Here is a 14,292-nt window from a genome sequence, read left to right on the forward strand (position 1 = left end):
TATTATTTGGATGTAGGAAGCTGGAGCTTAGCCTATATGTCAGGTTAATCAGGTTTCCATATTAAACAACCCACTGCACTTCTCTAAAGTTGGTGGTAATTTTTGGGGTGTGTAGTTATCAGTGAGATCAGCATTTCATCCTTCTTTAATTCTGTGGAGTGTGATAGCCACAGAAACCTCAGCAGTCCCCCAGGTATTTTTAGTTAAATTTACTATGTGCATCTATCAGAAAATAACAAATGAGAAATGTATTTAAATATCTTCAGAGAAGACAGGTTTGTTAGAAAGAACTGAATCTGCAAAATTTAGTAAAGAAATAGATCAGGCTGTTTGGTTAATTGTAGAACTAAAATTAATACAAGACTTGGGGGGGGGGGGGGCGGGGGGGGGGCGAGGAAATTAAGCAACAGTACATCGGTTATACCAAAGTGCACTGATCGATGTATGAATGTATTTAATTGTAGCTTTTTTATTCAGAATTTTTCATTGTGTTCCTTTTAATTAATGGCTAATATTTAAAAATACATAATTTCAGCACTTACTTCATATCTTAATAACTATTACAATAATCTTTCTTTGAAACCTGTTTTACTGCTTGTATGGATGTTCTAGCTAAATTGTCCTTGTGACCAGGAGGATACAGGAAAGGGGGGGGTATTTACCTTACCAATTCCTGATAAGGATCTACAGAAGTACCAGAATCACACTTATGTGCTTCTGATAGTTCACGTATTGAAGTCTAAGTGGAAGAATTACAATTACCTGCTTCTGTCCTGCAGTTTTGGATACATTATGATAAAATCTGGAAAACATAATATTTTAACAGGCATGAAAATTGCATTTTGGAATAAACTTTTGCACTGTCCATATAAACTAATAATGAATTTTCATCCCATTTTTGGTGTGAGAAGAGGGAGAAAAGTCTGCTGAAACTAATGCTAACTCTTGATATCTGTATGTTTATATATAAAAAAAACCAAACCACAAAATAATTAAGAAAGCAAATGCAATGTCATTATGGCAAAAGACTTGAGATTATTCTTTATGCGTTTCTATAGCTCTGGACCTCACTGCCTTAATTTTTTATTAAAAATCTTGAACTGCTATCTATATAAGTAATCTGCTAGCCAAAGCAAAAGAAACATCTGTGACTATTGTAGCTCTGGTCAGTTATATCGTATATCCCTATATGCACCGTACCATATATAGGTTATAGTTTCTAATGTGAAAAACCTCTTCCCCCTCCCTCCCTTCATTGCAAACATCCTTCTTTCCCGCATTCCGTCCTCCTTTACACCCACCCTGCTGCGCAGGCTTCTTCACTAACCCCCGTGGCACTGCACGCCTCTGCTCCCGCGCCCAGGCCTCGTCAGCCCCCGTCCTGCTCAAAGTTGAAGGATTGCCGTGGTGCCGCTTGGCGTCTTTTAATTGCTTGACTGGCACACTAAAGCTGATCAGAAATCTTTTTATTAAACGTGGTTTTCCTGAAAATTGCCACGGTGTCAATAGAAAATGATTCTGCTATAACTATTCTCTTAATCAGGAAAGCTTTTCCAGTTCATAATGGAATTTTTGTTGAGGTGGAGGAAAACACTGGACTTGATAATAGTAAATATACTGCACTTTGGAGCGTTTACCTGAAAGCATAAACCAAGACTTTTGTCTACCTGCTTAACCACTGGTCTGTTTTAATCTGAACTTGTTGTGTGTTTTATGATTGTGTGTATATTTTATTTCTGTGTTGTACTTCTAGTAGAATTTTTTGTGGGGGTTTGTATGTTTAATGATTTCTGGTTTGATGTTGTTGAGACACTTAAGGATTTTCCAGTATTGCTTTTACTGACGTTACCAACAGCAGACAGTAATAGTGCTTTGCCGATGATTTTACTACTCAACTGACCCTTTTACATCAACAGTTTACATAGGTAAATATGCTGAGCCAAAGGTTTTGTGTCATTGGATCAGCTGTTGGAGTGGTTTGGTGTTGAGAACATCTATTTAAATCCTGTTTTTTCACAGATTTCTCTAGTGTTTGGTGACCTTAGACTGGACCTTACTCCCAGTGACATGAGCAGCACTAATGCAGTCCTCTCTGTACAGTTTGTTTCCATCTATATAACTGTGATGCTCTAGTCATTTTTCCACATAATTTTTTTTACACTGAATTGTTTCTTCTGCCTTCCCATTTCCCTGTACATGCATTTTAAAACATTGTACTGTGCCACCTGTCCAGCACTACTGCTCTTGCTTAGGCACCTTTGTAACACAAACAGATGTGCAGGCTCTGAATTGCAGCCGTAAACACTTTTGTGGGCTTGAAGGAATACAGCGAACCTGCTGTTTACACTGGATAGTATTTACAGATATTTTATACAGATGCTGAGAAATGTACTTGGCATTATCACTCAAACTGCAGGTTGTGATCAGATGCCTAGTAAAGTATCCATGTCCTTGTTTTTGTATCTTCTAGTGGACCGGTTGTTCTGGTACACCGTCCTTCACAGTGCTATTGTAATAACAAAACTACCCTTTAAACTTTTTTTTTTTTTAGTAGTAACTGTGCTGGGTCTCCGTAACTCTCACAGTTTACTTTGAAGTGGAAAAAAATTTAGTATATTAAAGAAAAACATGTACTGTATTGAACAGTTGAGGAGCAAGGTCGGAATGCATGTGCTCACATGCATGCAAGCCAAGTGTGATAATTTGGGGCATCTGATACTATACAGATGAATCATTCTGTCCATGAGATTGTTAAATTGGTCACATACACACTTTGTGTTTGTTTTTTTCACAGCAAGATAAACGTCTGCAAATGAGGCTGTCTCCTCATCTGTAGTAACAATGCTTTCTTTAAATTCTCTTCTTTAAATTTCTTTAAAAGGCTAGTAACAATGATTTCTTTAAATTGGGTTGCCCATTTAAATTAAACTTGAGGGGGAGGATTATTCCTCAGAGCACACCACCTTTTCAAGACTGAAAGTCTTTGAGAAATGGAAGCTGAGAAGCTAACAATGCCCTGTGGGTTTGGCCACCTGGCAGAGATGATTTGAAAGTAACCTGATAACAGTTCTGTTGAGTGTACTGAGATACCTGGAGAAAGCAAGGATGAGTACCTGTGAAAGGGTAGCAGAAACTGATGCTGAAGAACAGTCAGTCATCACTGCCTCACCTGTCAGAGGGGCTGGTGTCCAGGAGACCTAAGGCATCTCGCTTAACACGCACTCAATTGCTGTAATTTAATGGGTCTTCAGTTTTGGGAACTTCTCTTGGACTTCGCAATGCTTTAGACAGGATTCATATCTGAAGCATTCATTCCGATTTCTAGTATTTTGTCTAAACAATGTTATCAAGGAATACTTCTATTTTTTTCTGTTGATGGATCAAAATGATCTGGTACAGCAAGCAATCTAGTACAGCATTGAGAAGTTACTGTAACTAGAGTCCTTCTCAGGTACCCTTTGCTATCAGCTGTGGATACTCAACAAATCTCTTTTTGCCTAAAGGACTTAAACACTGTTAAAAGTACTTGCACTGTCTTCTGACCTTTCACATCAGCGTAGTGTGTTTATCATTCATATCCGAGGACACTGACAGCAAGCAATAAGCTTGACAACTTAAACCTTGCTTAATATCAACAAAGACTTGAAAACAAAAGCTTTTTCAAAATGTCTGATGCCATCATCCTGATAATATTATCCGTTGGATTTTTTCTGCACTAGTTTATTGCCCTGTTTCAGGCTACTAACATAAAAACACTAAATGGTTAATAAAAATTGCAGGACAAATATAATACAGTTGACATAATGGATATTTCAGTGTGTAGAATCTTGTTACTCTTTGGATTGTTACTTGACTGAAATCTGCCTTTTAAAAATTAAATTAAGGTAGGATATTTGGAAATTAGTCATGAAGAAATGGTTTCTAGGTAATGCATATTTGAATACTTCTTTTGAAAAATAGGGACATTTAATTAAAACTTTTCATGATAAATACACCATATTGAAAATAGTAGAGTTGCAATAGGATCTTTTCTTTTTACTTCATTTTTTTCCTGCGAAACTTGCTGAGGTTTATAGTCTTAAGTCTTTTACTGTGTTAATTTTATGTCAGTGAAGGGGTATATGAGGTACAAGAAAATATATATTGTAAATAATAATTCTGAAAAAGAAGCTCAGTAAGAGTAATGAAGTCTGTATTATAGTTTTGTGCTTTGGCAAACAAAAGAATTAGAGGAGTCAAGCTGTATATAAAGGAACTTACTACAGAATTTTGTTTTAGTTCTTAATTTGCTTTGTGACAGAGAATGTGCTCATTTTCTAATTGCTTTGCTTTAATTGATTGATCCGATATATTTGAACACTTTTTTCATGTTTTCTGAAGATGAACAACATAACCTCTGCATCAACGTAAGAACCAGAAGAAAACTGTAGATTAATATGCCACAGTTTAGCACAGTTACTGAACTGCATTTCTTTAATCGAATGTAGTTCCATTCATTGATTAAACATTGGAGACAAACTGTATTTCTTCCTTACATTATGAAGCTGCTAGATATCACAGAATGGTGGTGTGAAAATTACTAGACAATGTGTTCACGCTTCTATATAAAAGATGATGAACACATTGTTCGGCACTGCTTTTTATTACGCTGAATAGCCAAGTTATATCCATTTCTTTTTACATGGTAAAGGTGGAGTAGAAATGGGGATGAAATTATCCCTGCAATGCATGTAAAGTTTATCAAACTGTCTGGAGAGCTTTCAGGGTAAAAGGTTTGGGAGGAGGGAGGATTACAGGTTGAGGTTTCTTTACATTTTTTTAAGTCAACCCTTCAAAAAAATCCTCTGTATTTTTTTCTTGTTATTTTAATTTATTTTCTTTTATCCCTTCAGGAGAGTAGAAACAGCAGTAGATCATCTAGTCCTAGTGTGAGAATGATCACTACCTCGGGACCAACCTCTGAAAAGCCAGCTCGTAATCCATGGACACCTGATGATGCAGGTAATCCTTTGTTAGTTAGCTTTTTGCCTGTAAAAAATATATTTATTTGATTATGATGTGGGGTATGTGCTTAGACATTAACAAAGTTAAGCAGTGAAAGTCACAGTCCATTTTAGTTCTGCTTAAATTAAATTATTACATTACTGCTTTGTTTTGCACACTGGCTTTAAGAAAATTTTTCATAGATTGTAATAAGTTACATAAACCTGTAAGCGTTCAGCTTGTAAGAAAGTACTGTACATATACAGTGATAGTATTTAATGTCAATCTTTTACCACCGGTTTTTGACTGTAGTATGTTTTTGAGGAATTAGAAGAATAGACATCTTGGAGCTTTTTAGTCTTGTGCATTTGTATTACGAATGCACAGTTAGAGCTTTCATTGCTCTGACTTTTCGAATGAAATGCTATGTAGGTGAGTATCAGCTGGAATAAGTTAATTCTGTTTTTTATCTGTTTTTAATTTTGCTTATGCAGAATGTACATGTGCACACAGTCTTACTGTTTTTAAATGAACTAGAATATGTCTGCAGAAGTGTTGTAAATACTTCTACTGTTGTATCACTGTTCTTTTGTTATGAACTAGGATTAAGAATGAACATAACTTAGTAGTTGAATTCAGTTTTTAAAGTCATAATGCACTCCATTATAAAAGGAACCAGTACTAGACTGCGTGAAAACAAGGGATCCCCACAAATTCCTTTTTCGAATATAAGTAAGAATTATGTTTTTGTTACCAAAATATACATGTTGAATCTGAAACTTAGTCTCAAGCTGGTACCTCATGGTGCCTCAAATTCTGAAATCTTTTTCTTTGATCTGTTTCATCTTTGGCTGATCAGACTTTCTCATTCTTTTCCTGCAACCAACTGCAAAATGGAAACTCACACGTGGACTGACTCTTGCACAAGTATATATATGTATATATACAAGTATACATATGTGTGTGTATATATATATATATGCGCACACCTGTATTTTACCAAATATAAGGTGATTCTGTGTGTAAGATGTGTACTTCCCCAACACCCCACCCCGTTTTAGTGGGAGGAGGGCAACATGCTCCTGTATTTTGCTTCTGTACTTTCTTCTTTCTGTCCATTGTCACTTTGCTGATCACACTGTTTACCTTGTCACTCGTAACTTCCCACTGCCACAGCCCACCCTGTGCACTCTTTTGTGCAGCATGGGTCCTAAGTTGGCTTTAGGCAGTGAGCATTTATGGGAGTCTCTGCCTCACACCAAAGCAAGTTCTTACCCAGTTAACAGTTCGTTGGGAACTGAAGTTGCGGATCATATGCCAGTGCAAAGGCAGTTTGTCCCAAGTCTTTGGCCTTAAATGCAGCCCAGCAGTGAAGTCAGGTCTCTTTTCTGGCCCACAGAAATCCCTCACCTTATACTTAGGTAAATACGGTATGTACCACATGTATGTTTTTTCGTGTTAGGTTTATGCAGTCCATGAACAAAGAGTTGTTTGAATTTCTAAAGACATAAATAATTCTAGTTTTCTGTTAAAGAAGGTACATTTTTAAGTTGATGAGCCAAAATGATAAAACGAAGATGCAGCCAAATCTGGTCAATCTCAGGAAAAGTTACCATTCTGTGACACAGTGCTGAAATGCTCAGGAATGTCATCTGAAGTATTTTGCATGCATTGATGTATTTGAAACATTGCAATAATTCCTTTGCTGTAGCAGTATTCCGTATATGGCAGTAGTCTAATTTAGGGAAGGACTTTTTATATTGTTCTCGTTTAAGATACTGTGGTGATTTAAGTCTCTGGTTTTAGGGTTGTTTTTCGTTTTTTATCTTTTTTTTTTTTTCTTTACCACCTTCCAGTTTCCTTACAAGCATACACTTAACCACTTTTTCTCCATTCCCACCCTCTTATTTCTGTTTCCTTTTGAAGCTGCTCTTGGAGATAGCATAGTCTTTGAGGGCAACACCTTAGTTTCTCTACCACGACTACTCTGTGGCAGGTGCTTTTGGGGTATGGGTAAGCAGCCCCTTTTTTTTCCCACCTACCCTCCTCCATATAATCCTCTAGTAGCAATAATGCAGCTATAAAATCAGTAGTTTCTCCATGTGTCTTTACTCCTATGTCTCTTAAAGCTTAACAGTAACCTTGTCATCCCCAGCTGTGGGCTACCAAAAGATAGAATCTGTAAGAATTCAGAACATGTTAAATCTGGAATGAAAGCACTAGAGAAATCCAGAGTGACTGCAGTGTAAGAAGAGAACAGCCAGGCCCAGGGGACAGATCGGTTATTGGGTTCTATGCTACCCACGAAGCATCTCTACAGAGCAGAGAAGATGCCCTAGAGCATGTTGTGAGGAAGATACTTACAGACCTCACTGGGAACAGGTTTCAAAACTGAGCAGGAGGTTGTGCTTATTTTATTTTGGCCGAGCTGGTTTGCACAGCTTCTAATTTTAAAATCATTAGATGCATGGGCTGGCTGGCTGATCCTTCATAAACAAGAATGAAATGGCAATTTTTTTATAAATAGAGAACGTGATTGCAAACTGTACAAATATAGTATTTTTAAAATCTGTATGCTGTTATATGGCTTCTAGGAGTGTAAGATGATAACCTTAATCTTTATTTCTTCTTAGTGTGATAGACCATACTTTTGAAGTTCTTAACTTTATTAGAAAAGCAAAATGATTCATCTGCCTTGGGATTGGAACGCTGCTGTTTCCATTTGCCTTTCCACATTCAGATTGTGTATTGTGAAATGATTTAGAATTCTTGTTTTTGTCCTGTAAGAATAGAATTAACTCTGAAAACACATTAAAATTTTCTTGGTATTGTTACAGAGACCAATGGGTCAGATAACTCCATCCCAATGGCATATCTTACATTAGATCATCAGTTACAGGTAATAAGTGCTTTATTAGATCCTTTATCCTGCATTTCATTCTAACGTATAAATTTTGGGCTGCAAAATATAGTGCTACATATTTACCTGTGTTTATATTCTTGTCTAGCTTTCGACCAAGGCTAAAAAAAATATATTATGTAATCTGAGATTGGTTGACTCAAATTTGATCAAGCTATTAAAAACAAGCCCTGGGAAACATGATCCCTAAAACCAAATATAAGCTGAGTTTGACTGTCAAAATAAGATGTTATTTCTTGGAGTGTTATTGAATTATATTGTTGTATACACTTTATTTGTTGTGTGAGGAATTAAACACTACTTGGATTTTTGTGACAGAGAGAGTGTCAGATTAATAACTGCAGATTTGAGGTTTGAGACAACTTTGGCATCAGTGCACTAACATTTTCCAGGGCATGGTTTAATGCTTATTTTTAAAAGCTTACTGGTTTTTAAAAGATGTTATAAATACACTGCAGAGACACTGTAACACACTATATGCTAAGATATCAGTTCATTAGTTTTTAACATGTCTGATTTATTTTCAGCCTCTAGCACCGTGCCCAAACTCCAAAGAATCTATGGCTGTGTTTGAACAGCACTGCAAAATGGCACAAGAGTATATGAAAGTTCAGACAGAAATTGCATTGCTGTTGCAGAGGAAGTAAGTGAAATGTATTTAACCTTTTATGTTCTGTATGTTTCTCTTAAACAGAGTCTGTTACCTGTGACTATTATTTCTGGCTTTCTGAAGTAACATTTCATAGGGCATAATTATTTTCCAGCCTTAATCTCAGAAATACTGGGCTTCTCAGTACAGGTGAGATATTTAGAGCAGGTAATTGAGAAATCTAATCAATATCAAGACTCTTCTAGACAAGTCCTACTTTTATGTGTGTGGCCCATCTGTGTGTGTAACAAACTAGTAATGTTAGTTTCTGTCATCTCAAATGAAAGACCTGGACTGTTGAAAAACCTTGGAATTTTATTTTCAGTGCTGTCCAGTTAAAGATTTTAATTTGTAGATAATCGCGTGGATAATGGGTCATAGAATCTTGAATAATATGTTACCGTTAACTCATTTTACGGTTAGTTTTTGTCTTATATCTGACTTCTGTCAATCATTGCAATTACTACAGTATTATCAACACACGTCCTCTGTTTTTCTACCAGGGGTTTAGGGCCTGATACTCAAAAGCCATTGAGTACCTTCTTATCCTTGTGCGCTAGAAATAGACTCTTTCCTCTTGCGTGTGTACGCATATAAGCGAAACAACTGCGTGTATTGCTGGATTAGAGCCAAAGTTATTGCTGATTCAGAACTTCAGTTTGCAATACGTTTTGTTGTGTTCTGCTGCTTAGCATTTCGGTTTGCTGATGCTGGGGAGCAGTTCTGAGAGGTCATATATACTCCTGTGCTAGACCAGGTAACCAGCTTGTGCCTGAGCCGCTGCAGGCAAGCTGAGGATCTCGCCTTGGTGTTTGTGGAATAGCTAATGAGAGAACTGTGTATATAAACCTCTCATATATTAGAAACAGCATAAAGAACAGGGGGAAAAAGTACTGTAAGATTGGCCTATCATCTATTCGGTTTTGTCGTGACATTCTGCGAACAGTTTTTTTCCAAATGCAACTAGAATTGTTAGGCTGCATTAGAAGATACTGAAGCTAGCATGAAGATCTTAATTTTGGTTTTATTTTTGTTGTCTCTAAGGATCAATAAATTATATAAAAATGTGTGTCTGTTTCAAAACTGTTAATTCTGTACCTTTAGATTCCTAATTTAGCTTTTTTTCTGGAAGTCTGCATACACATTTCTCTGAAACTTTCTTCTTAGAATATAATTGCCCATATGTGTTAAAACAAAAAATAGTATTGTGATTGATGAATTTAATGCTGGTTAAGGTAGTTATTGGTTCAACCTTTGTAGAATAATTAAGTTTTCTTTAACTGTAGTTACAAACCATATGGCAACAATTAATTAACATGAACTTTCTCCTCTACTATTTTGTTGCTAAAATATTGCTGGCAGCTTGCCTTCTTGTCACCTCATAAACAAATAGTAAAACAAACTGCTACATCAGTTTTGCCAGATAATTTATAGCAAGTTTATCAGTGTGTTTGTTCCTCTAAAATTGTTGCTAAAAAAACATACTGAACACTTATGGCATAAATTAAGTGAAATGACAGTTACGAAAATAAATTTGCTTGATTCTGCCTTTCCACTGCTTTAAGAAATTCAAGTCCAAATAGAAGACAGCACTTCACTAAAAAGCTATCAAAATTATTGCAGTTTTGTCTTTTAAGTTGCCTTTTGTGTTTTTGAATGTAAATATAGTTAAGCAAAGTTAGAGTTGAATATATTTCTGAAATTTTCTATAGATCCTTAGATGTTTTACTGTGACCTATAGAACTACGTCTGAAAGACATCATATAAAGGACAATTTTAGAGATTGAGGCTAGGGCTTGCAGCTATTTTAAAGTTTAAATGTGGATTTGATTTGGAAGAGAATTTTTCCCCAGACTACACTAAAGAATGACTGCTTTTTTGTCAGCTTTTTTTTTTTTTGCACAAAATATCACCAGCCATGAGTTCAGACTGATAATCAAATACTGATTTGAAACACGTGAAGTCATCTGTACATAAATAGAAGTAGATTATAAATGGCAACTTTTTTTATTTTTTTTTTTTAGACAAGAACTAATAGCAGAACTGGACCAGGATGAAAAAGACCAGCAAAACACATCCCGTCTGGTACAAGAACACAAAAAGCTGTTAGATGAAAACAAAAGTCTCTCAACTTACTATCAGCAATGCAAAAAACAATTAGAGGTCATCAGAAATCAGCAACAGAAACGGCCAGGCACATCATGACTTCCTGGGACCTTCCAAACGAAAAATATGCACAGAAAAGACTGATATTTTTTTTATTGTTATTATTATCCCTTATTATGACAGCTCATGAGTGTTATCTTCTTGGTGTGATCTGTATTTGTCTGCTACACTTAACATCATTTAATTTTCTTTTTCCTATGATGAACATCCAGTTCAACAGGTTAATCAAATAAGGTGAGAAAACAGTGGCTTGAATTAACCAACAGCCCTCGATTTAAAGCAAGAACAGTGGCTGTATGCATGCTCCTTGTGTGAAGGCTAGCCTAACAAGTGTTAAAGTGGCTGCTAAATTGTAAGATCTGGGTTTTAGTTTTTGATGTTACCTCGATAAGAGCAAAACAAAAAGTTTCCTGTTTAAGAATGGTTTTGTTCCAGTGTCTCATCTCAGACTATCAATATAATGATTATTTTCAGGACTTAAACATGCACCAAGGTGATGTTGGCTGACCAGAGTAATTCATGATGCGTTAGTGATGCCTTTTACCTGTAGACGTAGTATATTTTTTTCCACATTCAAAATGGAAGGCAAACTGATGCCAGCATCCTTGATTCAGTGCTTGATAGCCCTGCATTTTGACTAATATATTTCTTGTAATCTTGCATTCATAAAATATTTGAAGTTAAAGGCTGTATTTTCTTTACTTTCTTGGGGGGAAGGACATGCAGTTTCATTTAGTTACCAGGCAGAAGTTAAAAAGGTGATTCACTATGCAAAGTTGGTCCTTTGTATAAAATAGAGAAGCAAAAATGTGTGAAAGTGTGTTTTTAAACCTTTAAAGCTTTTGTCCCTGTGTAGTACCTTTGGAAGGAAATTCAGAAAGCAAATTAATAGAAAACTTTAAATACTTGCTCCCTTTATACCACTTCTTGGATTATTTTTTTTCATACAACTACTTGCTGAAAAGCATTTACCATAAATGTAAATGAGTTTGGTTTAGATAGGGAGAGAAGGGTTTGGGGAAATGAATTTATTTTAAATAGCAAATTATGAAATGGAGTTGAGTATGCAAATAGCAGAAGCTATTAAGAAAATGAGGAGAATGGCTTAGATCTCCGTCAGGAATCTCAGTTAGTCCACTCATTTGAACATAGTTCAAAGGAAGTCCATCATAGAATGCCTGCTGCCTTTGTAACTGAAGAATTGCATTTAATGAACTCAAGCAGAATATCTAATGATCGGTGTCATTATTTACCATTATTACATGGGAGAAAATAACTACTTGTTTACATTGCAGATTGATTATTTGGATTATGAATTAACTTTTAACTGGTACAAAAATGAGGCACTTCTAAATATAATGAGAAATTATTCCTTATGTAAGCTCTTGGTGTAGTCAGTTGTGGCCAGGGTTTTAGTAACACCCTTTTGTAAAAGGAAAATAGAAAACTGAAGTTTAGCTGCTGAGCCCTCAAAATATAAGTAATCTGAAATTTGACTTGTGCTGACTTCAAATTAGTAAGTATTCATAAGAGCCCACGATCAGAACTTGGAAAAACACTATTGTGCCTATCTGTGAACAACAAAGATGATGAACAGTTTACTGAGCAGTGTCATCCTGTCTTGAAAATAAGTGTATTGTTGGCAAACCTTTGGGAGTTAAAAACCCTTCCCTCATTTCATTTAAATAAAGGAAGGGTTATCGTTCTCAAAACCTTAGCAGATAATTTGATTAGTTAGCTGAAACTGATATTGGGATCAACTTAAGGGCATGCATATTTATAGCAAAATGTAATTGGCAAAGAAAATAACTGTAGTATTAGGAATAGCACAAGTTATTCAAAGCATTGCTGCTCACATACGTCTGTCCGCCTACCGAAACGGGCACGCTCGGTGATCACATGTGCTGAGGCAGGAAGTATTGCAGCATAAATACTAACGCTCGGCTTCAGGTATGTGGTTGATAATTGCATACACAAAATCATTTCCCAGGACATTTTTTACAGTTTGTCTTGGCATAAAGCAGATACACTTAAGGTCAATCAGTATTGCATATGAAAAGTCACTTTATGGCAAAGTTTGAATAATGAAAATGAATGCAATGCTAACTTAATGGTACATAATACAAAAGTCTGTTTTAACAGTTGCTTTTAACAGTTGCTTATGACTTTTCAGGGTTTACGTCAGAAAGAGTCTCAAATTGTAAAAGTAGTACTGTGCTACCATGCGCTGTTGAGCTGGGCTCTATTCGACAGTTAGGTTATATTGCTCTTGTAATTTTCAGAGGGAATTCGGAGTTTGACCTTTTGCCTTCAAATTGTCCCTTTCTTAATTCCACCAAAAATTGTTAAAATACTTGCCCAGATTTCTCAGTGAAGTGTTCTGTGTGGCAAAATCTGTGTATCATTTCTAAAAAAAAAAAAAAAAACCAAAAAAAAAAAAAACAAACAAACAAAAAAAACCCACAACAGAAAACCACCAAAAAAACCCACCAGACTATAAGGGTAGAATATAGCTGTTTGGGCTAAGAAGAATTTAACAGCTTGACTTTCAGTGACCTTTACTATTTTCATAAGGCTCTCATTTTCAAGATGTTTACAATTAATGTACTTTTATTTTTCTGTTAAGCGATCTGGAGTGTTCAGGATTTTTTTTCGTGTACTCTTTTGTGCAGTTAAAGCTGTTCCTCTAATTCTGGAGGTAAAACATCTAGTTTTGTCTGGGCACTGCCTTCTCAGAAAAGGTAACAAGCTCTGCTTTTTGTTGCAGTATGTGTTCTGTAAGATATTGTGTAATTGAAAGTATGCTTCTGTACACTGTGCAGTTCTGCCAAAAATGCTTTTTTTAGGCTTTTTGGTTTGTTTTCTTTCTGATGAGAAGTTGAAGATTGTAATTCAAAACTTGTACATAAAATGGTGAATGATTTCATATGATTCAGGAATGAGCAGTGTGGCTTTCTGCTACAGGGTTTTATTGCGTTGTCAGGAATCTAATTAATAAAAGCTGAGAGACTTCCACAAACATGTAGTAATGCCCCAACGCTTGCCAGGGCATCCTTTATCTCCAGTGGAATCCCACACAGGGTGGGGGATAATCATCATGCAGTTGTTCCCACCACCGAAAGAAAATTCTTCTGCTATTAGCTCTTCCCTTCCTGTGTGCAGAAGCAGGGTGTAGGATGAATAGTCCTACTCATAACTGAGTATCAAGATATTTTAAGAATGCCATATCTTCCGTACGGATGTTCCACAAAAAGATAAGCGCTCATCTTTTGTTGTTCCAGGGAATGGGAATTTGTCCAGACTGAACTTCTCTGTTTTGTTCATAATGGATTTTACTGCTTGAGAGTTTCCATTACCATACCCCAGACAGAGACCGTCCCCCTTAACTGTCTCCCTGCCTGTGAAGAGCACGGAATTGTGCTTCGGATCTGTTCTGAGCTGCTTTGAACAGCTCTGCTGTTCCAGGTGCCCTGCTCAAACCTGCAGGGAAGTTGGAAAGGATAAGGGCAAAAAAAAGTGCGGCACATTCAATCCCTCAAAATACAGATTTCCCTGTGGCAAACTAGTTGAAGAG

General features: G+C 36.2%; 1 protein-coding gene across 8 annotated transcripts in view; it reads left to right on the forward strand.

Moving 5' to 3' along the window:
* The window catches only part of MAP3K7 (mitogen-activated protein kinase kinase kinase 7), a 48,225-nt gene extending 34,576 nt beyond the window's left edge, over positions 1-13,649 (forward strand). For 5 of the 8 annotated variants that reach the window (XM_056342875.1, XM_056342874.1, XM_056342876.1 and 2 more), the window contains 5 exons: positions 4,893-5,001; positions 6,910-6,996; positions 7,821-7,882; positions 8,431-8,546; positions 10,577-13,649. In XM_056342875.1, the coding sequence (XP_056198850.1) occupies positions 4,893-5,001; positions 6,910-6,996; positions 7,821-7,882; positions 8,431-8,546; positions 10,577-10,757 (555 nt within the window). In that variant the 3' untranslated portion in view covers positions 10,758-13,649. The remainder of the gene's footprint in view (positions 1-4,892; positions 5,002-6,909; positions 6,997-7,820; positions 7,883-8,430; positions 8,547-10,576) is intronic. The other 3 variants (XM_056342878.1, XM_056342879.1, XM_056342880.1) reach the window with 1 other exon arrangement.
* The last annotated feature ends 643 nt before the right edge of the window (positions 13,650-14,292 follow it).

The sequence above is a fragment of the Falco biarmicus genome, chromosome 6 (assembly GCF_023638135.1).
Source record: "Falco biarmicus isolate bFalBia1 chromosome 6, bFalBia1.pri, whole genome shotgun sequence".
NCBI lineage: Eukaryota > Metazoa > Chordata > Aves > Falconiformes > Falconidae > Falco > Falco biarmicus.